Source organism: Ctenocephalides felis, unplaced genomic scaffold (genome assembly GCF_003426905.1).
Source record: "Ctenocephalides felis isolate EL2017-DRISC unplaced genomic scaffold, ASM342690v1 CF-g0.4_SCAFFOLD_01492, whole genome shotgun sequence".
Lineage (NCBI taxonomy): Eukaryota > Metazoa > Arthropoda > Insecta > Siphonaptera > Pulicidae > Ctenocephalides > Ctenocephalides felis.
This window is the reverse complement of record NW_020537646.1, coordinates 1,670,045-1,694,684: the sequence shown is the minus strand read 5'-3', so window position 1 is coordinate 1,694,684 and position 24,640 is coordinate 1,670,045. Positions and strand designations below refer to the sequence as shown.

At 29.7% G+C, this 24,640-nt stretch overlaps 1 protein-coding gene across 1 annotated transcript in view; it reads right to left on the bottom strand.

The window, feature by feature from the left end:
- Window positions 1–2,172: 2,172 nt before the first annotated feature.
- Window positions 2,173–24,640, bottom strand: part of LOC113370201 (cadherin-23-like) — a 42,554-nt gene continuing 20,086 nt past the window's right edge. The window contains 21 exon segments of the mRNA XM_026610876.1: window positions 2,173–2,388; window positions 2,478–2,538; window positions 2,612–2,699; window positions 3,003–3,228; window positions 3,323–3,495; window positions 3,568–3,688; window positions 3,762–3,937; window positions 4,035–4,161; window positions 4,235–4,360; window positions 4,428–4,543; window positions 4,600–4,719; window positions 4,801–4,975; window positions 5,131–5,516; window positions 5,519–6,056; window positions 6,238–6,379; window positions 6,504–6,768; window positions 7,043–7,232; window positions 7,346–8,161; window positions 8,744–8,956; window positions 9,427–9,623; window positions 11,007–11,294. Coding sequence (XP_026466661.1) covers window positions 2,278–2,388; window positions 2,478–2,538; window positions 2,612–2,699; window positions 3,003–3,228; window positions 3,323–3,495; window positions 3,568–3,688; window positions 3,762–3,937; window positions 4,035–4,161; window positions 4,235–4,360; window positions 4,428–4,543; window positions 4,600–4,719; window positions 4,801–4,975; window positions 5,131–5,516; window positions 5,519–6,056; window positions 6,238–6,379; window positions 6,504–6,768; window positions 7,043–7,232; window positions 7,346–8,161; window positions 8,744–8,956; window positions 9,427–9,623; window positions 11,007–11,294 — 4,655 coding nt within the window. The 3' untranslated portion in view covers window positions 2,173–2,277.

Here is a 24,640-nt window from a genome sequence, read left to right as displayed (position 1 = left end):
TAGCTTTTGTATCGTTTTATGATCTACTTAAAAGTTTTTGCCGAGTCAACATTTTCCTGTTCAAGCAACTCTGACCTCTGTCACTTAGGTAGATTAAGAGATACTAAAATTACAATTAAGCAAAAATAAACTAGTTTTATCTAGACACTAAATGGCTACCTATACGATAAGCGTATGATATGCACGAGCACACATATTATGACATCTGCATATATTAAAACACGTGCAATATTCGAGTTTGCATCAGGTTTGTCAAACTCAGCTTATACGAGGTCGAATATAAATCATAATAAATATTGTACTGCTTTAACAGTTGATATTAAAGATAGAGTTTATTGCCATGAAATGAATAGGTTTTGAAAGACAACAGTTTTCTGTTCGAGTGGTCCAAAGCCAAACGTAGCCCTTGAACTGGTCTTGACACAGATCTTATTAATAAACTTCAATATATAGAAGGTGCCTCAATAATCGAATATTTTGAAAACGATCAGAACATGTGTTCTTAGCATATTTTTAAATATGTTCCATGATTTGGTGATGTGTTTTCTTCATCTAGTGTTACTAGAAGGCAACACATTGGTTTCCCACATTTGATCTCGAGCAAAGTCCCAAAAGGCTATTTTCACCGGAGATCATATTTTAGATATAGAAAGAATTTTTGACCGTTAGAAGAATTCCAAGATATTTAATATTAATTTAATTATTTTTTTTATTGTAATGAGTCTGATCCTGCATCCGAAATATAAATATAGTTCTATTATTTAGGTTGGGTGTTAAACCCGGAAACAGTGGTTTTTATAACAAGCCTTTATCTAACACCAGTAATTCAATAAACAAAAAAGATATCATTGTTTACCTAAGTAATTTTTTTATGAAATTCGATAATGGATGACAATAAAATTGAGTTAATCGATGTACTATATATAGATGTATGAGCAAACCACTATTTCTGTTGTATTATATATGATTCAGTAAAATGATGACATATTTTCTTACATTTTGAAATACCAACAGAGACACCAATTGGTAATATAATTATATAAAATTCTTATTAAGATTAAATTAAATTAAAGTTATTTATTCTTGCTTCAAAATCTTGACTTATACGCCATTTTTGTTTTAATTGGTTAGTGAGTAAATTTCATTAAAATTTTGGCAAAATTTTTTCTGATTCGAAAACCATAAAAGCCATAAATAGAAAAATGAAATATATTATACTTTAATGAGATTGAATGTTTATATTCAATAAATCTTACAAATGAGTCCTTGAAACATGAGAGCATCTTAGCCTTGAAAACAGCTGTAGTATTATCAACAGATAGAATTAAATATAGGTGGAAGAGCATAGCATAAAATTAATATTATATACTCATGGCACGCCTTGATAGTTTCATATATATATATATATATATATATATATATATATATATATTTATATATATATACACACACATATATAAAACTTATCAAACTTATGAAGTTTAATGTGAATATATTTTAGCCGATTTTTAAAAGCATCTTTAGAATATTTGCTCTCTACTAGTCATTAGACATAAAACTGCTTCTACCAATTATTAGACATAAAACGTTCAAATTGAATTAGATTTTCCCGAAGACATTGCAAAGGATGTTATATGCTAATAATATATCACTTGTTATAGAAATCATTTCCTGTGGTAAACTTATTTTGCCTTTGTTTTTAAATTTTGACTTGCTGATATTGCTATGGATTTGTGATAAATTTGTTGAAGCATTTCCATATATTTAAAATCATACGCTCAACTGATTGATCAATTGAAATTGTCAAGTTAATTATATTTTTCTAAAAATGTTTGCTGTTGATAATAAAATTTATGAAGGTCAATTATAATTGTTATTGAAAATATATATAAAAATGTCTAGAAATTGTAACGATAATATATATATGTATGTGTCGCATCTATTCTGTAATATTTTTAATCCACATTTACTCTTGCGAAATGAAATTACTAAATATCGAGTATAAAACAATAGTTGATAATTAGTAAAATAAAATAAATATAGAACGACTCATAAAAGTAAGGATACAAAATTAAATTTATAAAAATATTAAATTTAAATTAAATTTATAGAACAAGATATCGCAACTAAGAAAATAAATAAAAATTGATCATCATGATCTTTTACCTTGAGGAGCCAAAATCCAGACTTTGGTCTTTCTTCACTAGTACTTGTGTGTCATATACATGCAATTTTACATCTTGCGATAATTCTTCTTCATTTAAAACATCTGCTTTTTTAAAGAGCATTCTGAACATCTTTTGTAAAGGCATCAAGATGATTTGCCATATCACGGGGAGGTCTTGTAAAGACAAATCTTAACAAAGATCGATCACGAACTATGTACAGCTGTAATAAAAATATTATAATAAATTTTTTGACTCAATTTATTATGTCATTTTCAATATTTAGGATTTTTATGAATTATATTATCGTACCTGTATATACAGATCTGAATAACGTTCAGGATCCATAGAATTATTAGCTCGTATGATTAGACTGGAAAAAATCAAATATAAGTATTGTGAAGCATATAGTTTCTTTTTTATTTTGATAAATATTATAATAATACCTGAAAAATCCATCGACAAAGTCTACAAGCTTTCCTGCAGTTCTCAAGTCACCTGTTACTGAATTCAAGGCAAATGATGCTCGGAGCCCTAGAAGAATACCAAAAAAATTGATCTGGTTAATTTAAATTTAAATTTTAAAAATGATAATAGAAATTCTAAATATTTTATTTTCCTACATTAATATCTAAGCGCACCAAACAATCTAGCACTAGATAATTTGCTATTTGAATTTTCTTCCAAATTTCAATTTTATAATTATTGTTGGTCTCTTTAAAAACAAACCGTTGGTTGACATAGTAAAGCCATATTCAGATAAAAATGTATATGATTTAACAAGTAATTGCAAAAAAATCTAATTTAATTTTAAATTAATAAATCCAGTCTGCTTACCTGGTAATTCATAATCGAAAAGTGGTGATTCAAATGCAACATCGTACAGAGTATAATTCATTGGACCTGAATCAGAATCTTCATCAGTTGCATGAACAGTGATCAAAGATGTATAAGCAGGCACATTTAATCGGATTCCAAGAGTTAAATTTTGTTGTTGATCGAATTCAGGCAAATGATCATCGATATCCTCTACCAAAATCGATACTTGCAGTTCTGATGGATCCTAGATAAAAAAATATGCCAAAATTAAAAACTAGTCGTAACTATTATAATTTTCTTGATAAAATTATAGATAACTATTGAATCAAATAACTTACCAATTTATTATATTGCTTTCGCAGTCCATGAATTGGTTTTGATCTTGTTGGAAAACACTTTATAGTCAAAAGATGCTGACTAATGTCTTCTCGATCTAGTCTACCATTAGTTCTCAAGTTAGCAGTATTTTCCTTTGCATGCTCAATATAAAACAGATTATGTTCATTACCATCTAAAAGTAGTACAACAAAATATATTATAAATATGCAGAATTTTACATTTTAAACTTATAATTTCGACTTGCCTGTAATGAAATACGATATGGCACCATTTTCACCAATATCTTCATCCATAGCTTTAAAACTGCCAATAATTGTGCCATTCGGCTGCTCTTCTTCTATTGACATTTTCAATGGTGGTGCATCCTAGATCAACATCAATATAATGTTAAAATCTTCATCAGAATAAACAGAAATATGTGCTTAATAAATACTTTACCACATCTCTTTGGAATCGTGGCGTATGATCATCAACATCTGTAACTTTGATTTTCAAAATTCTGGTGGCGACTTGAGGAGGTGATCCTCTATCGGAAGCCACTAATATTATATTATAGGAATCTTTGGCTTCTCTATCTAGTGCTCGAGTAGTTGTGATGAGCCCACTATATGGATCTATCAGGGTAATAATGTATCAAATTAATTTAATATTACTACAGATCAATAGAATGATAACTACAATAAAATTGACGTTTACAAAATATTAAATTACCTATTTTAAAAGCTAATGTGTCACTTGTATCATCCTGAATACTATATATCAATTTTCCTGAAGGTTGTGACGGATCGTCAGGATCAGATGCAACTGCTTGAAATACTGGTGAACCAATAGTCGCATTCTATAAAAATGTTTTAAAATATTGTAAATTCAATGAATGGTATAAAATAAGAGATTGATTATAAAATATATACTTCGCTGATAAATGCTGGTTGGTCTACTGCAGGTTTTATAAAAACTGGCACACCATCATTTACATTCACATCACCAATGTATAATGTCAAAGAAGTATCTGTGTGTAATATTTTATCACTCAAACCCTAAAATAATTGTAATATTAGTCAAAAGTGATAACAACACAATAAAAATTATTTCAAAATAATTTACCAATAAACCACCATCTTGTGCCCTAATGGTAAGTAAATAAGGTTCATTTCTGCCTTTGCCAGTTAAAACACTCTTAGTTTTAATTTCGCCTGTTGTTGCGTTGATTTCTAGTAATCCTGTAATTAATTAAAGTTGTACAAAATGTATTTTTGAAAATATACAATTGTTCTACCATTTGCATCGCCTTCATCAAGAATTTCATATTTGATATCACCACCAAGTCCATCATCAGGATCTGTTGCTGTGATATTTATAATACTTGAACCCTTATGTATATTCTCAGGAATTACAGCTAAAATAAAAATAGAGATTTTTCTAATATTCAACTTGCTGATGCTTACATTAATCGACAAAACTATAATTTAATTTTTACCCATATATTCTTCTAGTACGAATTTTGGCGCATTATCATTCACATCTAGAACATCAACTATTACCAAAGCAGAACTGGTTTTAGCATCCAAAGAACTTTTAGGAGAATCACGGGCTATAACGGAAAATCTCAATACTGATTGAACTTCCCAGTCAAGTGTTCGATTTGGAGCAATCTAGAAAAAATGATACAAAACTGAATTTATTAGACATAAAAGACTATTAATATTTTAGACTTATTTTAAAAAAGTTGTTATAATTTATTAGACTTATTTTAAAAAGTTGATAATTTAATCAGGCAAAAATGTCTATAATAGTTTTCGTTACTTACTAATATAACACCTGAAACTGGATCAATCGTAAAAAAATCAGCGTGTTGTCCTGCTAATGAGTAAACTACATCACCAAATCCCAGTTCTTTATCATCTTTTGTTCTTTGCGAATCTGCATCTACAGCTTTAATTGTCAAAACTCTCTCGGGATATTTTGCAGATTCCATCACCGTCGTAGAATATTCTTTCTTCTCAAAAACTGGTGCATTATCGTTAATATTGTGCACTGTAAAATTAACTTTAGCTAGGCTTGACCTTGATAAATCAATACTTTTTGCTTCTACTGTGAATGTTAACGTATTATTCTCCAAGGCTTCATAGTCCACTCGTTTGGCAATAGAAATCGCTCCATTGATTTCATTTATTTGTACTAAATCAGTATTAGATTCAATATGCGATAGAAGGTCACAGGTTTACCATTCACTCCGTCTTTAGCACTTACTGTGAGTATAACACTACCTATAGGCGATTCTTCATCGATATCTTTTGTGATGTAAGGCTTAATCTGAGACCATCCATCTATTTCGAATATAGGATTTTCATCTTTATATGCTTGTACATACATCGTAATCTGTGTAGTATCGACTTGATCTTCTTTATTATAAGCTGCATTTACATCTCTAGCTTCTATTGTTAAGACTATCACTGCTGCAGAATTGTAATCCATTGTGTTGTTGACTAATATTTCTCCAGTGAGTTTGTCTATCTTGAATGCGTTTTTGAAATCGTATCGAACTACGGATTTTAGTGGAATTCCGTTGCCTGTAACAGATGCTATGGGTTCTATTATTGAATAGTGAAGCAATGCATCTTCATCAGGATCTTTGGCAAACACTCTGGTTACTACAGTCCCTATTTCAGCTCGTTCTGATACAAAAGCGACTAAGGCAGAATCATTGAAGCGAGGAGGTTTATCGTTCACATCCTAAAAAATTAAAGTATTGATAACATATAAAAGTTTAAAAATTATTTTCTTTCTTGATTCTTAACAATTATCTAATATAACTATGTACACCAACACATGGTAGCTGGTGGTGATATATTTCAATATGTTATAGTAGAGACGAAAGTTATCATCGGAGTTTTTAGATTTTTTGATTATTTACCGTGATATTGATGAAGACAGTAGTTGTAGCTGTTTCTGGAAATGGTTGACCATTGTCAATTGCTATTACTTGCAACGCATATTCATGAGGATTTGAGCCCAGATCCAAACGAGCTTCTCGACCAACTGTTATAATTCCGTTTCTGTCACAAAATAATTATGAATTAATTTATATCATGCTAACTTATTTTGAATCCATATATTAAATTGTATATAGCACTTTATTAAGTAAAATTATTTAAAATATTTCTTTTTATTATTATTTACTTCTCGTCAACGACAAAGTTGTCCCGCCCTTCACCGCCAGCAGCCCTGTATCTAAGCTGCGAATCTGGACCGTCTGGATCAGTAGCAGTCACCTGAATGACAGGTGTTCCAGGTGCAGAATTTTCAGGCAAGGCAGCATAATAATTTTCCGGACCAGGTCGACCAATCATATGCTTCGAGGAACCGCCACGAAAAACTGGACGCTGATTTCCAGCAATCCCAACGCGAACCAGAACACGCGTTTCATTATAAAGTGGAGGTTTACCTAAAATATAAAAAAAAAAAAATTAATATAATTCTGAAGATCTAGCAAAATTGAATAATCAATCTGAAAGCTATGTGTATCAGTAAAGATAAAATGTTCATGTAACTATTTTTAAAAAATGTCTCTTTTCTACATAGTTCTAAATTTCAAACAATTTTACAACTATGTATCACTTACATCAAAGAAATACGGAAATATTGTATAAAGTTGCACATGATTCAACTATTGCAACAGAAAGCAAAAAGAAATGATAATGATTTGAAAGTGCAAATACCATGGTCTGTCGCTCGTAAAGTGAGTTCATATTGTCCGCGGGCAGTGTCCGCAGAACTGACAGGTTTCCTGATCAGAATCTCTCCTGTTGACGAATTGACCGTGAATACGTCATTGCTTAATGTGTTTTCTGACTCAATTGAATAAGTTAAATTACTTCCGCCTTGCCGAGGCCCATCCAAATCAGTTGCCTGAAAAATAATATGATAAATGATACATTTTTATTTTCTTGTAATGAACAAAAGATTATTTGTGAAACTCGAGTTATCAATATCGTGGTTTAGAAATAATTATAAAGTTTCACCTGTATTATAAATTGAGGTTCAAATCCAGTTGATCCTTCCCTAATGATCCTCGTATACTCTAAAGCATCAAACATAGGTGCATTATCGTTTAAATCCTTAATATCAACAAACAAATTTATTGTCGATTCTCGGTCTCCTCCATCAGTTGCCACTAACGTCAAACTGTAACTTTTACGTTTTTCATAATCCAGAACACCATTCACAAACAAACCGCCTTCTTTTCGATCTGTTTTAAAAATTTCACTACCAAATCCTTTTAATGAATACATAATTTCACCATACACACCACTGTCTTTATCGGTAGCTGATATATCAGCTATCTTGTAACCCAATTTTGCATTTTCTTCGACTTCCATGTGACGAGTCTCTTGGCCAAACATTGGCGAATTGTCATTGGCATCTTGTGTGTGAAGAACTATGTGAGTACTTGCAACTTCTTCATATTCAACTGATGCAACTACATCAAATTCAATGGTTCTTTTAGAAATATCATCTACATCGTAATCGAGAACACTTGAATCTTTGACTTTGATAATAATAGGCGTTCTTCCTTCAGCAGTAGTTGGCAGAACTTCAAAAGCATTATTAGCACCTCGAAGAGATATGTCGTAGTGCGAATTTGCGCCGAGATCGTCGTCACTGACTACAATTGGAAGACCTGGTAAAGGAGTTCCATTTTCTAAACTTTCAGGTATAAGAACTTCGAATAAGGGTTGATTAAATTCTGGAAGATGATCGTCCACATCAGTGATGACAATGTTAATTTGTGAAACTGCGGAATCGGCTGGAACTTCATTGTTTATCAACTCAGTCGCCTGCGATAAAAATTTGATAATATCAAATAATAAAAATATAACTATATACAAACTGATAGTAAAGAACGCTATACAATGAAGATCATAAAATTACAAAACTAATTTAGTAAATACAATAATTATGCCTAAATGTTTCCTAAAAGCATTTATTTTTGGAAATGATTTCTATATATGAAAATGATAAATTAAAATATAATTAGTGTGTCAAGATTCTTAATTGTTTACAGTTATTCGTAAAAATAAAATAACCAACACGTATTTGATAACAATTCTGATAGCTTTCTCTTTTTCAATTTCTGCTCATTGAAATGTGCAAATCAATTCAGTACATATATTTGCACAATACGTCAGAAACTATATTGTTCAAATTGAATAAACAAATACTAAATTTACACATAATCTATAATTTGTAATGATTCGGTGATAATAAAATCAATTAGCATGTCAAAATTGAGACAATTGGTTTATGTACTATGAACGGAATTTTATATATAAGAGTTCAAAGAAAACGAAATAAAATTTTGATCAAATTAAGTTAAGAAGAAGTAAAATGTTTACGAGCAATGATTTCCATTTACTTACTCTAACGTTAAACGTATACACTCCTCCGTTTTCAATGACCATTGGATGTTCCCGATCTATTGGAATTTCTGTTGTAATCAGAGTAGCACCACCTGTTGTTAAATTAGAAGTCAGAGCAAAGTAGCCTAAATCGTCGTCTTCTAAAGTCATCAGAACCGCCCGAGGATTACCGACATCGCCATCCATTGCAAAGATTTGTAAAATTGATGTATCCTAAGATAATAAACAAATTTAAAAAAAATATATTCATCGTCTAAAAAAATATTTTAAATTTGGTGTGAGAGGTGATAAACACACAGATTTTATAAAAAAACAATTTAAAAATATTTATGTATCTAATAGTTTCAATAAATAACTCGCGAAACTGATAAAGTAATATTTGCATTTTGCACAGATCTTTTGGATGCAAAGTAGAAAAATATATGTATTACCGTTTGGTCAACTCTATCCAGAGTAGGTGCAACTTTTTAACAAAAATTAAAAGTTCCAAAGTGGAACACATACACATGAATACACATATTATTGCAGAAATATACATTCAACTAGTAAGCCTTTAGTCTAAACAAATATCAAAACAATAAAATTAATTGTAAGTAAGTTAGATATTTATAGTCGGAACATGAGACTTTCATAAAACATTTACATCAATAAACCTTTTATTTCCCATTATTTATTTTACTCACCGCTCGTAAATTCTCAGGAATTGTGGCGGAGTATGGAGCACCAAGGAATACAGGTGGTTGATCCTGAACGTCTTCGACATCGATGGCTACCGTGGCAAAAGCCGACTTAGGAGAATAACCACCATCATAAGCCTTCAATGTCAACAAATACGATGACCTCGTTTCAAAATCCAATGGCCGTTTCAGGGTTATTTCAGCTATAATAATAATCATAAATGCAGTTTATTAGTAAAATGAATTTTTTAATGCAGAAATTTATGCAGGTTAAATTACTTTTTGTTTTATTATTATTAAGGAAGACTGGGTACGGTGGTGCCAATTTTTTTGATCAGCAATAATTTTGTTAATTTACCAGTTAGCTGGAAGAAACTAGTAATTTGAACATTTGTCTACAACGAATTGTCTTGTATTAAAGTTTCCTTTTTCTTTCTGTTTCATTTTTTGTCTTAGATTTTTATTTATCTATTTAAATTTCACCCGAAAAGACACGAAATACATGTAATAATATATATATGTGTGACAAAAAACAAAACTTGCAGCAAAATAATAAATAAAGTGGTCTATTTGTGAACAAGTAACAGGTATTACTAAAAGAAATTTGGTCTACAGATCATGTTAATATAGGACGCTGACTCCATATAATAATGAGAACTTGTTCGAACAAACATACTTCATATTTCTCCTTTTGTATATATCAAAATAAGTATGGTTTAGCTATTACCTTATATATTTGGACAGAAATATAAGAATTCATATCTGTTATCTGTTTAAATTTCTCCCAAAAAGAATACGAAATACATATCATAATAAATAAATGTGTGACAAAAAACAAAACTTGCAGCAAAATAATATATAAAGTGATCTATCTGTGAACAAGTAACAGCTATTACTAAAAAAAATTTGGTCTACAGATCATGTTAATATAGAACGCTGACTCCAAGTAATAACGAAAACTTGTTCTAACAAACATACTTCATATTTATCTTTTTGTATATCTCAAACTCAGTATGGTTTAGCTGTTACCTTATATATTTCAATAGAAATATAAGAATTCACATATTACAAAAAAATAATTTCGTCCTTTTTTTGATTTGGTATAAGGAGGTGTCTATTAACCACATGAGCGAGTGTTTAAGGATTTATAGACTCCCCCTCCCCCTTGTTCATACATAGTGATATTCAAAATTAACCACCCCTTCTCCCACCAAACATTACGTGTATTTTTAGTTATGTGATAAACTGTAAAACTTTTGAACTTTTTTTGAAAATGTTTGAATTTTTTTTCAAAACATCAGTTAAAAAATAAATACATGTGATACCTAACTATACCCCTCCCTCCACCACGCGATATTTCGTAATTTTTTGACAAACCCCTTCTCCTCCTAAAAACATGCTGTTATACATGCTGATATAATATAATTCTAACGTTAAAAATGGTATTATTATCAATGCAAACTATAATAAATATACTAAATAAATCGGAAGTACGGTATTATCGACATAATGCACCTCCATACACTTTCATAAATAAACTTCAACTTCAACAAAATAGCTACATTAAACGCATCCGGTGTACTAACCTTGAAATTTCCCGTCAGTCAGTTTCACGGTTTCGACGTCGAAGGCATCACAAGAGTCATCTCCTGCGGCGGAGCAGACAACCGTCACGTCGGCGTTGATGCCGCCATCGGCATCCGTGACCAACACTTCGGGTCGGACAGGAACTACGGCACCAGCCGAGCCTCCTTCGCGAACTCTCGCCCTGTAGGGACGCCCATGGAAACGAGGCGGGTTGTCGTTCACGTCGCGCACCGGAATCTCCCGACGAAGGGACACTGTGTTCGGCTCTGTATCGAATACTGCTTCATCTGGGGATAGAAGATAATTGATAATTGATAATAATTAAAGTTCATATATACAGTAGAAATCCAATTATCCGAACTCCGACTATCCGAACTCCGACTATCCGAACTCCGACTATCCGAACTCCGACTATCCGAACTCCGACTATCCGAACTCCGACTATCCGAACTCCGACTATCCGAACTCCGACTATCCGAACTCCGACTATCCGAACTCCGACTATCCGAATCGCCGATTATCCGAATCACTTTCAGAAAAAAAATTGTCCAAAAAAAGTCTAAGTGCGCTATTATTCTTCCACCAGCAAAGCCAGTGTAGGCACATTGTTTTGATTTGACGGAGATGTTTACAAAACAACGAGTTTTATTTCTAAACTTGTACATAAGTACATTTTATTTATATTTAAAACATGTGAAAATGTCACGTTTCTTTCATTTAATACAATAAAAAAATAGTGCAATATCAAAACGTAACTTTTTTTCTTTCCAATGGCAATTTTTAAAAAAAACTCCAATTATCCGAATATTTGATTATCCGAATGAGTCCCGGTCCCCATTAATTCGGATAATTGGAGTTCTACTGTATTAATTTCCCGTAGGGTAAGTTATACTAACAGCAAAAAAAATCGAAAATAAAAATTTTTATTTATCTTTACGTTTCAAAGGTTTCTGAGCATTTAGACATATGCACATCAAATTATCAGATACTTTATCCAGATTTCAATTGTATCAATTTGTATCAATTTTGTTTACATTTATATGGGTTTCGTATCATTTGTGTATTTGTCCATTAGGCGGCGACGCGGCTCTTACGCGCTTTGCAAATGATGCAATTTTTTTTTTCAAAATCAATTATATTGTTAAAACAAGCTGAAAGTTCATTGAATCATTTAAATTGGACGCTTAGTTCTCTCAAAAACTGCCATTTTTTGCACATTTAGCCTTGTATCTTTGAAATGGCTAGACCTGCCATTGCCAAAAACTAATAATCAATTCTCCCAATCATTACTAATTCAGATAATTCAAATCGGATGCTCCGTTCACTCAAATTCGTACCCCCGAAACGGCTGGACCTGCCTTTGCCAAAAACTAATCAGCTCTTCTTCCTATTGATAGGAATCGAACCATTCAAATCGGTTGATCCGTGTGCCCGAATCGTGACTGGAAATTTGTATTCATACATACATACACACACACATCCATTTTTTCTGAGGTATGCCAAAATGTTCAGAAACCTTCAAAACGTCAAGAAATGTAAAAATTTTCAATTTCGATTTTCGGCCCATTACAATTACCCTACGGGAAGTTAATTAATAGATTTTCAAGAAAAAAGTTTTAATATAAGATCATGTCAGTCATATATGTGTGATATAAAACATAGTGCCTTTCCAGAAATTCTGTCAAAATTTTTTTTTCTTGATACATTTTTAACTAAATCATTTAATAAAGTTACCACGACCCATGTGGAAATTTTTATTATCGTGGCGCTTAACGTTTTAAATATACTAAGAGATTTATATGCTTATGGAATTTGTATAAAGTAGTTCAATTTAGGAAAAAATCAGCATAATGCTACGAAAATGAAATATTTTAGGTATAATAGTGAATGGATATTCGAAATCTTACATTGTCTTCTTCAATCTTTTTCGTTCACGAATTCATGCTATCACCTTAATCATTATACAAATTATAAATTCTGCGATATGAATAAGTATTTCATAAAGCAATTAAATAACAGAATTGAATCATGAGAAGTACCGTTAACACAACTAATAATACAATACTATACAATTCATAATTTGCCTGCGTGAGCTGATATAGATCACTTTCTCGTGAGGAACAACGTGATCGCCTTTGCAATAACCTACTTCACGGGCAAAAGCTCACTTCGCGGTTTGTTATTATTGCAATAGAAGATTTTTTATGCATAACACTTTATTTTAATGTACACGACGAGAGGAAGACAACTGTTAACCGACAATCGTAATGAAATTATATAATGAATTAAAATTCAATGTATTATGAAAGTATACACCCTGAACCATGGACATCAACTCTGCATTTTTGATAGGTTAAATATTTTTAAGATAAAACTCAGATAGTTTAGGAAAGTATGAAATGTAATATTATAAACAAAAACTTGTAAAATATATACGCAAATATTATTTACAATCATCTCCCTAAACACAAAAGTTTTATCTGCGTTTTTTTGCCTTGAGCTATTATTGTAATATCCTTGCTTCGCTTTTATTCTATTATATATCTGAAGAAAATACTGCAGTCATTACATACAAAGTTGTATTATAATTCGTGAAATTCGCTGCGGTATATTGCAATATTCCTTACGCTTTAAATAATTATGAATAACGGTCTTGTATAATGAATATTGTGAAAATAATTTGTTATGATACAGTACTGAGAGAAATCGCTTTTTGAATGCAGGAGATATTTTATATAAGAACCTCTACAATGCAATTTATGTCTCAAGATACTACTCAAAATTCTTGCATTTAATATTATTATTCTTAGATTTTATTTGAGAAATTAAAAAAAATAAAATAAGTTGAGTCATACATTTGTTACGTATGCATAATATGTAGACAATACATGAAAAATACCCAGAATTCAAAATTAATTTACATCAGATTTACTTTGTGGTAAAATGCTAATTTTTATTTCATAATTAGTTTCTAATGTAATAAAGAACAGAATCTACTTTCACTGAAAATAGCAACAAAAATAAATGTTATAATTTTGATTAACAAAAAATTTAAATTATTGAAAAAAAAATTGCAAGGTTTTATACCTTGAAAAATTAAATGATTCAATATTTTTAATACTTAATGATTTGTATATGCAGCATTCAAATGAAAAGTTCCTAAACTAATTATTACATAACTTTATTCCCGAAATTTACTTTTAAGAATAAATATTCAATTATATTTGCATTCAAGTGGACCTTTGCTATGTATAATGCCAATTTACACTTAATAAAATTTCTTGCAGAATTTATCGTTCAACAAACAAATTATTATATTGATTTTATTTATATCTTCTTATTTAATATTTTGAATGTTCTAACACTTACTAAAATAATTATTAGACAGCTTTATTTTTAAATTTTTTTTTAAAAATAAATATTCAATGATATAATGTATAGATATAAACTGGTTTAGTAAAAATGGTCCTTTGTTATGTATAATGCTAATTTACACTTATAACAAAATTTCTAGAGCAAACTAGTAAGTTTAACGTTCAACAAACAAATTATTATATGGAACATTTTTCAAATTTTTTATCTATTATTTTGAATATTTATGTTTAGCAATATCTATATTTTGTAAAAGTATTTTTATTTGTAATAAAATAATAATTTTATATTATTCACAGTGATCAGAACTTAACGAGTTCTATGATATTATTCAAAATTGTTAGGAAAATAATTTTCATAGGTTTTAATTAAATTCTAAAAATTATGATTTTCAATGGTTTTTATTAATTTTTACTATTTTTTTTAATACATAACCTAAGACATTGAAAATGTCTTCATTGTAGACATTGTGGACACACAGCTACAAGCTATTTGATACATTGTAGCAAATTGCAAGATGATTTGAAATTATATAAAACTTGAATATTTTTTGTTATTGAAAATATTCCAGTTGGAAGGATATAAAATAAATTGAGAATGATGTTTATTGCAATGCAATAATATTTTCTGAGTATTTCAACGAGGCACCGGAGTAATATACATCGTGTATCTTGTTATTACAGACATGACCATACCCAACGAAGCAGACGCACGTTCTCGTGAGATGTTCACCAACCGTGATGTCATGAAAAAAGATAATTAAATCTTACCAAGACTTCTTCAAAGCGATGTTTTAGGAAGCCTTCAATCTTTTACGATAGTTACACGTCATTAAATTCAAATTTTGAAATGCGCGCCGATTAATTTTGCATCGGTTAATTTTGAACGCTACGCTTTCTACGTTGCGGAAACGAATAAAAATTCAATGCGTGTACGAAAGAAATATATTATTTTTAATTAAATGTAAATATGTAAATATTGCAGTGTACGTGTGTTTATAAAAGATGCACAGTGCAAGATGGATTTAAATAATTAGTTCTTTCCAGAACGATAGTTTGCTTTAGTTTCTGAGGCGTTGTATGTAAAACGCCTCAGAAGATTTTACACTTGCTTACTTCGATATAATTGCTCGCAATAGTATTTTTTTTTTTTTTTTTTTTTTTTTTTGAAACTTTTATTACTAATTATTTTCCTTTTTATCTTACATACTACATATATTTTACTTTTTCTTTACATATTTTACTGTTTATTACATTTTTCTTTACAAATATTTCTTCCAGGGCAGGTCCGTGGGTTGAGTTGAAAATGCACTCAATCATGGTTGCACGATGTCAGAGCCTTTACATTTTTCTGTTGTATAGGGATACAAATTCGACTTCCTTTTTGTATTTCAAAGCGATACCATCTTAGTACCTCTTTACTTCCAAGTGGCGTGTTTGCCACTACAGCTTTGCCCACGAAGGCATTTTCACTTGAAATCATATTTGAAATCTATTTTTCAAGTGAAAATTTGGTATCAAGCTGCTTTGATACCGAACCGGCCGCAGTTGGATTCGAACCCGGGACTAGGATTTGCTAGCCCACGTTCTTACCACGGGACCACGGCCGGTCCATTTTTAAATATACGAAGTTATTCCCATACCGGGAATCGAACCCGAGCCTCCTGAGTGAAAGCCAGGTATCCTAGCCACTAGACCATATGGGATATGAAATATATTATTTTTAATTAAATGTAAATTATGTAAATATTGCAGTGTACGTGTGTTTATAAAAGATGCACAGTGCAAGATGGATTTAAATAATTAGTTCTTTCCAGAACGATAGTTTGCTTTAGTTTTCTGAGGCGTTGTATGTAAAACGCCTCAGAAGATTTTACACTTGCTTACTTCGATATAATTGCTCGCAATAGTATTTGGACTCAGGGTAATGTAAAGCATAAATAATTGGTACAATGTTTGGCATAATAAATAATTTGAAATTAGCCTTCTCTATTTTAAGATTGTAGGGATAAAAAATTGATTGTAATCTTGAAGAGTTATATAAAGAAAACATTAGCGAATGAATATTTCTAGAAAATGCAAACTGCAAATCGTTAAATGTACCCGCATGCAGTCCCTGCAATGTATACGAACTAAAATTAAGAATAAAACCTTATATTTATTTACCTGTAATGCTGATGACTACTTCAACCTGATCTTGTGTCTCTCTGTCTAATGGTTGTCGTAGTCGGACAACACCTGTGTCTCGGTCCACGCTGAATATGGGGCCCGAGAACTATATCGGAGCCTACCTCCTTCTGGATCCACTCCTGAAAATGTATTAATGATAGATTATAAATGATTACAGATTATTTGAATAAAAATATTTGGATACACTAAATTTATAAACTGAGGCACGTGCATTTTTTTAAACCTTGAAGATAATTAATACCTGCATAGATATCCAGTTTATCATAGTGTTAAGAATATGAAGCATATAGATATGATATGACTTACATACTTTTCTTTCAACTACTGCCAAAGGAATGTTGATTCAATTATCACATATTGAATGTTTTTGCTATGCATACCTTTATGAAACATGTCAATACTTTTATATAGAACTTATCTAATTCAAGTATTATTGATTTTTAAGCAAAAAGAACAATTATAATGACCAAACATGAAAAAAATATCAAAGTACTAAAAAAAACTTAGTACGCCCCGAGGATCATCCAAACTCTCTTGCCAGAAATTCACATTACATTAACACTTTCCACTCACGAATTCTTAGATTTACATGAATTTTGCCGCAGGAGTGGCGGCATCCGAGTGAAAAGGGTTAAAATATGTCAATTTATCAGAATCTATGAAATTGGTAAGAAGAGTCTGGATGTTTTAAATCCTACAGTTTTACTTGTTGTACAATTCAGGACAGTTATCCAAAAATTACAAAATTAAAAAAACTAATTGAATCACACATTCACAATGAGGGCAACAGCAAGTAATTACACTATATCAAAGCAATTAGTAATGATATTTAACGATTCAAAGAGTTGTTACTGATCTATCTTATAAAGATCTAGAATGCAAAATGTTAAATAATAAATATGGATTAATTTATGCGCATATTTGTATGCAGCACATCGATATGAAACATTCAAACAACTACTTTAACAACGACTTTATTGCCCTACAATATTTTATAAATATTGCTACAATTATTATATTATATAATTAATAATTTCATAGCTATTGCTATTGCAATAAAATTATCGTGCTAATCAAAAAAGGAAAAAAATGGACTTATTAAAGCAACAAATACGCTTTTGAAATACCAAGAAGCTCAGCCAGTGGCGTACTTGACTTACGTGTATATGCTAGAGTTACTTTGTTCGGATCCTACCATTGGCATAAAAGAATTGTTGAAATAACAATTGCAAAATTCGCAAAGTTGACTTGAATTAGGAGTAAGAAGAATAAAGGTTAGTATTCGCGAAAATAAAATGGAGAAGGTAGAAATTAAGGAAGATAGGACCTGATTTAGGATTAGAAGAAGTTAAGAGATAAGAGATTAGAAGTCACCTAATGGAGTTGGAGGTAGAAGGTACGGAATGTCAATCAAAATTGGCAAATCGAAATGGGATCAGCCACTAAGGATACCAATAGGAAGACGTAGATAACTTGAAGTAGTTGGAAAGCATCCTGACCAGAAACGAACTGTACGGGAGATCAGGACAAGGATTGCAATTGCAATCGCAAACGCCAAGGATTTCAGGAAGCAAAGGAATTCTTGACTTGAGGAAGAAGCTGGACCATAGACTCTGTAAGGATCAGAGGTCGACAAAATTGTGTGGAAAAATATGGTGCCGGAGGCAGATAGTTAAGAAGAAAGACAAGGTAACGAGAATGAAGAAGTTCTGAGAAGAGTAGTCAAAGGAAGACTCTTGACAGTGGAAGACTCAGTAGACACTGAGCACGATCTTGAAGAGAAACTGGATCGATCGGACCCGTTTTTCTGCAGAAAACACCTTTTACACGATGTTGGGATGATGAAAAAGGACGGGGAACGGGAGTCATTTTAGAGGCTTTCACACTATGGATTCATCATAGTCCTAAATCCTATGATTTATTATATTCCTAAATCCTATTCATCATGGAATCAAGATTAATTTTGCAGCAAAATATTTATTTAATTGGTGATGTTGAAATTCAAATTATTATCTTGATTCCATGATGAATAAATATTATAGAACAGCCCATATTAATTTAATTATAGGTTGAGTGGTTTATAAATATTGTTATGTGTCATAATATTTGAGTTCACGAATACTATACAGATGGCGCACGAATTTACTTAATGACGTATGTTAATAACAAATATAAGAAACTTTCAATTGGCGTGCGCTCTATCTAAATGTTTATATTAAGAGCTAATACTATTAGAGATTCATTTTTCATTCATTGGAGCAAAGAAATTCGAAAATGTCCTTGCTAAGGACCACCCTAATATATATATATATATATATATATATATATATAATATATATACATATATATATATATATATATATATATAATATAAAATATATTTATTATTATTATATATTAATATATTGTATATGATATAAAAAGATGTTAAAATGTAAAAATAGAAAAGAATGTAAGTGGCTGATGCTCCGAGTAATCAAAGCCAATAATCAATATTTAATAAAGCTAATTTATATAAAAAATGTTTGATGCACTATAAAAAAATACTATAATAGAATCGATGATAAACATATTGGCACAATAAACAAGAAGTGTCAAAAGTTTGATATAATATATCTCTACAACGAGTACATCTACAACTTACAATTTTACGGTTAGACACCAAGAAAATCATAAATCTAGCAAATACGTACTTATTCTGCTCTTCAATATCGTTTCATGCATGAAATCTAGTTATTCCATAAGTTCATCTACCGTACAATCAGTTAAATTGCATACCTTTCAGCTGATAGACGGGCGTTCCGACAGGCGTGTCCTCGGCCAGGCTGAACCTTGACATATCGCCGTCGCCGACGCTGAAATGAGGCGCGCGGTTTGTCAGTTGCCCGATCGCCGAACCCGCGACCGACAGCACCAGGAGCGTCCAGATCGCTCGACTCGTGGTCGATGACATCTTGCGTTTTATGACGTCGACTGGTGAGCGAATTCAGGACACACGACTTCATTCGGATCTGTGGAGATGGCCGACCGATGGAAAGATTCTGGAAGATGAATTAGTGAATTAGATAGCATATTAAGACAAATTATTTAGATATATTACAAACTTTATAAATTAACTCTTGTTTATCATGAAAGTGTTTGGTTATTGAGTTGTATATAAATATCTCTTGAAGATTGTGCAATCTTCGTTTTTGCAACATAAGATAATAAGATAATGTATAAAATAAATATATTTTTCTATTTCATAGTCCAAGTTATTCATAATGTTATATTACAAAAATGCGTTATTTTTTACTAGACACAAGTACAATCTCTTCTCATATAACAGAAAAACAGTAATTATTATGACTAATAATGTGGTAGAAAGTCAAAACAAAAGTAAAGGTTACCCAGTGCTAAGTTTTCCTTGTTGATTGAAGGAATATTTGTAAGCTGGATGAGATCATAGAAATAAATTAAAATACAAAATTAATATTTTATACAAGCCATTTTTTTCTGATTTCTTTTTAATTTCTTCGTTAATAACATAATTCATAAATTTAATATATATGTCTCGAAGTATAGTATTGCAATGCATTTCATTTGGAAGTACAAAATGTAAAATTAATTTTATTTTCATTGCTTGTTTTGTTTATGAACTCAATTTAGTGAGTTAGTAATTAAAAAAATATCAAGTTTAAAAATTCATTTTAATGAAATATTATTATTACTTATATAAATATTTATTGGAAATGATTCAATTACCTACTATTGAAATAATGCTCATGCTATTCATATTATTCATACCCACTTTCATTTTTTATGTTTTACATTTTCACCCGTTTCACATTTTTTAATTTTATTATACAACATTTATATTGGATGAGTACGTGCTTTCATTTGTATGTTGTAAATAATACAACTATTAAAATTATTGAATTTGTTAGTTATTCTTATTATTTCAATTATTTTTGTTTTCGATCATTTTTCTTATGAGAATTAACAAGCCGTTTTACATCGAAGTTGAATAATAATCAGTAACAACATATAAAGTAGTAAATTAAATACAAATTGAAGAATATTATAAATTTTTAAATTTTCGGCCTTAGCTATGAACTGATTGAGTAAATTTTAGATAAACAGTAGGCAATAAAAATTTAATTACCCATTGCACTGTCATAATCTTTATTCATAAAAATAAACATATAAGATAACGAATGAAGGAACTAATCTACAAGAATTTTAACCAATTTCATTATGAACTTGCATCAAATTAATTTTTTATAGTAAAAACTGGAATATAATGAATAATTAAATAAATTAAAAGTTAAAAATATTCTATCCAATACTTTCTTGGCCGATTTTGTCCAAGTTACCTAATAATGTAAGTAATAATGTGCTTTGGATTCGAATAAGCTCTATTTTGAAATATATAACAATCGAGCACTAAATTTTTACTACGTGGGAAGAAGATATTTTTTATTATAAAATTGTACAGCTTTTACGTAAACAGGTCATCAGCATTTCAATACTAATTAAATGTGTTAGGTCTAGAATGTTTTGTAATGCATAATAAAGCGTGAGTATTTTTTAATAAAAGCTTTTGTTTACGCACGTTCATTTTTCTCTTTGTACTGTTCCATATTACCAACTACATACACGTATAAATATAATTCTCACGTTTCTGTTATGTTAGGATGATTAATGTAATTCACAGATCACTTATTATAAGAAACTCAATTGCACAATAAGGGATCTGAAGTAATTAATGTAGTTTTCTTATTCCCAGTAACGCAATATCGTGTACACTTCATTTGTTGTTGCTATTTTTACATCGACTATATTGCCGCGTAAGAAATTGTTAATAGAACTTGAGTAATAGTGAATGTTTTTTAAAAATGGAAAAAGTACATTAAGATGTACATTCTAAATTTAACCAGTCTAAAAAAACTTATTTGCTAACACACTTTTTAAGAACAAGTATAAAATTGCAACTAAGCCGTTAATTATACAGATTAAATGCTCCTTACAGATTATATGGAATAAATTTAATTGTGATCATACTTTTTATAATTTAATTTATCGTAACATTTTTATATCAATTCAAGATTGAAAAAAATAATTTTTTCAAACAGTTACTAACAGGGTTTGAATCATAAAAATAATTTTGTGTCATTGTTAATTAAATCATGTACTCAATCGGAAATGTTTTGAATCATAAAAATCATGTGTTTTATTTTTTAATAAATTGTTAAATACTATTATTTCTTATAATTGCAAAATATGTGTTATCGTTTCACAAAATGAAGTATTTTCTCTTACATTATTAAATCTGTCATATAAATAACCGCGCGCTTTCTATCATCTGCATAAAATGCGCATTTTACCATAATTAAAATAATCGGCATAAATTAACGAACAAAGTTTTCTAATTTCCTTTATATTTTAAAAATGCTCAAATATAATTTATGCAAATTTATATGTTCATAGCTTTGATCAAAAAATTAAAAATGTATAATACTGGACAACTTGTACTAAAATATTGTTATTTTAACAGTAACTTACTTTGATATTGAATACTTTATTTTTATTTGAAAGCAATTATAACACTTTTAGTAATTACACCATTTAGCGAAGAACCTACAAACCTATATAGAATTGTATACAAAAAGTTTTTAACATATCTGCTATTGTGTATTTAAAAGAACATTTAAAAAACTTGTCTATTTCGGGTATCATTGTTAAAAACTCAACGAACCATACTCAGTATTTTGTTCGATTCAACTATTATTTCCTGTATGAAATACTCTTGGAAAATTTAGATGAAGAAGTTACTTTTTATAACAAAATCTTAGGGAAATTTGTAATAAACAACGTATTTTTTATCACTTTATATAATTTTTTTAAAGGCCGATTGGATAGTACTACAAAAAGAATTAATAAACGCAAGCAATTTTACAATAAATTACTGAATGAGTATTAAATATTATTTGAGAAAAATTGTAATGTATAAATTACCAAAGATTTTTAAATTTATAACTTATATAAAAATAGACATAATTCTAGATCATAATTAATTAAAAGTTGCCAGGCTCAAATGTATATATAGAAGTATGTTTTGTAGAACACAAAATTTGTGTTAGCTAATAACAAAAATCATACAATCCATTACGTATATGAATTGTTAAAATTCATCTATTACGTTTGAAAAATGTTAAAAATTTTATTAAATAAAGATTTTTTTATTATCTGCGTCTATTCCATGAAGGAGCATCAGCAAATTTTTGGTCATATTTAAAGAAATGTCTAAATTGAATGCCAATCCGATAATTCGACGTCCAGGTATAATGGTATGTTAAAAAGAAATTAGTAAAGAGTACTAGATACTATAATTAATAAAACTATAAATTTTTATTAACAAAATTTCATTATTTCGAAAAATATTATTCTCATTTGAATGTTAATCATAAAACTTGTAATACCTAATAAAAAATTCATACAATCCATTACGTATATGAATTCACGATTTAAGAATTTAAAGTTAAGGTTTGGGAAATGTAAGAATTTTCATTGGAAAAGGATTTTTTTATTATCTGTGCCTATTCTATGAAAAAACATCGGCAAATTTTCGATCATACTTAAAAAAATGTCTAAATCGATTTCCAATCCAGTTTTTGGACGTCCAAGTATGATGGTATGATAAAGAGAGATTAGTAAAGAGACAAAATACTAGAAACAATAAATTTTTACTATATTATTATTCTCATTTGAATGTATCATTTCCGTGTTTTTTTATTAAAGGCATTAACGCTACAGTTGTTATTACTGAATAAAACATATTTATTATGCAATGAATTGTAATTTACATATGCCTTGTCTGGAATTACAATTGGAATACGTGAGAGAAGGTATCACATAGATGCAATAACACATTGTTATAGTGGATATAGAAATACTTTTTTTTCTTTTATTGCAAATGAATTTCTAGCATAGTGATAAGAGAATGTATATTATGAAAATATGGATTTCTCATCATAATAGCTAAAAAAGTGTAAATTAAATAAAGTTTATTAGAAGAGTTCAAGAAATATTTATATATCTGTTTTTGGTGGATGAGTGAAGTTGATTATTACCATCAGAAAAAAGATTACTCATCCAATTCCGAGTAGTCGTTAGGTAAAACAATGAATACTTTTTTTCGGTTGTTCCCAGTGCAATTTTATTGCCGAATTTCATGTGTTTCACATCCGAATCGAATTTTTATGTGTTGCACATTCCGTTACGCAGGTATTCCGTTAAATGTTGTTAGTCCGCATATGTCGAATAACATAACTGTGCTGGGAGACAACTGATCAGGCATTAGATTTCATGCATTCCGTAATAAAAAAGTGACATACTAACTGAATTCGAATTTAAATTGTTGGGTACTTTAAAAATAATAAAGAGTAATGTTTAAAAAATTATTTTGATGAGTAAAAACCTAAAAGAAATTTCTAATTCAGGAGATGCGAGCATCTTCTGCGCACCATTGGATCGTTGCGCAGTAGTGATATTTTTAATTATTTTCAGATATTGTTAGATGAATAATAAATAAATTAAAAAAATAAAAGTTTATGATACGATTTGTATATTAAAATGTCAAAATATATAATCAGTTGAAATTTTAAGATAAAACATTATGTTCTAGATACTTTATCCCTACAACCAGGATCAAAAATTGTCATTAACAAGGAGAACTTCAGTTTTACTGAATAAGTAATAGTAATTGAATTGATAGCTAGAATGAAACGTTCAAAATATTATAGGCCTATGAGAAGTGGTTTAATTATTAAAATTAATTGAAGTTTTGAAAAAGCTAAGATTGAAAAATCAAGTGCCTTCACACACAAGAAATTAAGTTTGCAATTTATTATAAAAAAAAATTAATCAAAACATCATATGCTTTCATTTATTTAAATACTATTGTTCCTACTATTTTTTCTGTTTCTTCAAAGTTAATTAGTGTCAATTTTTTTTTAAAATTATTATTTATCAATGAATGAATGAATTGAAATTCTGATTATAAGTAAAAATATTGCTTCTTCAGCTATGAA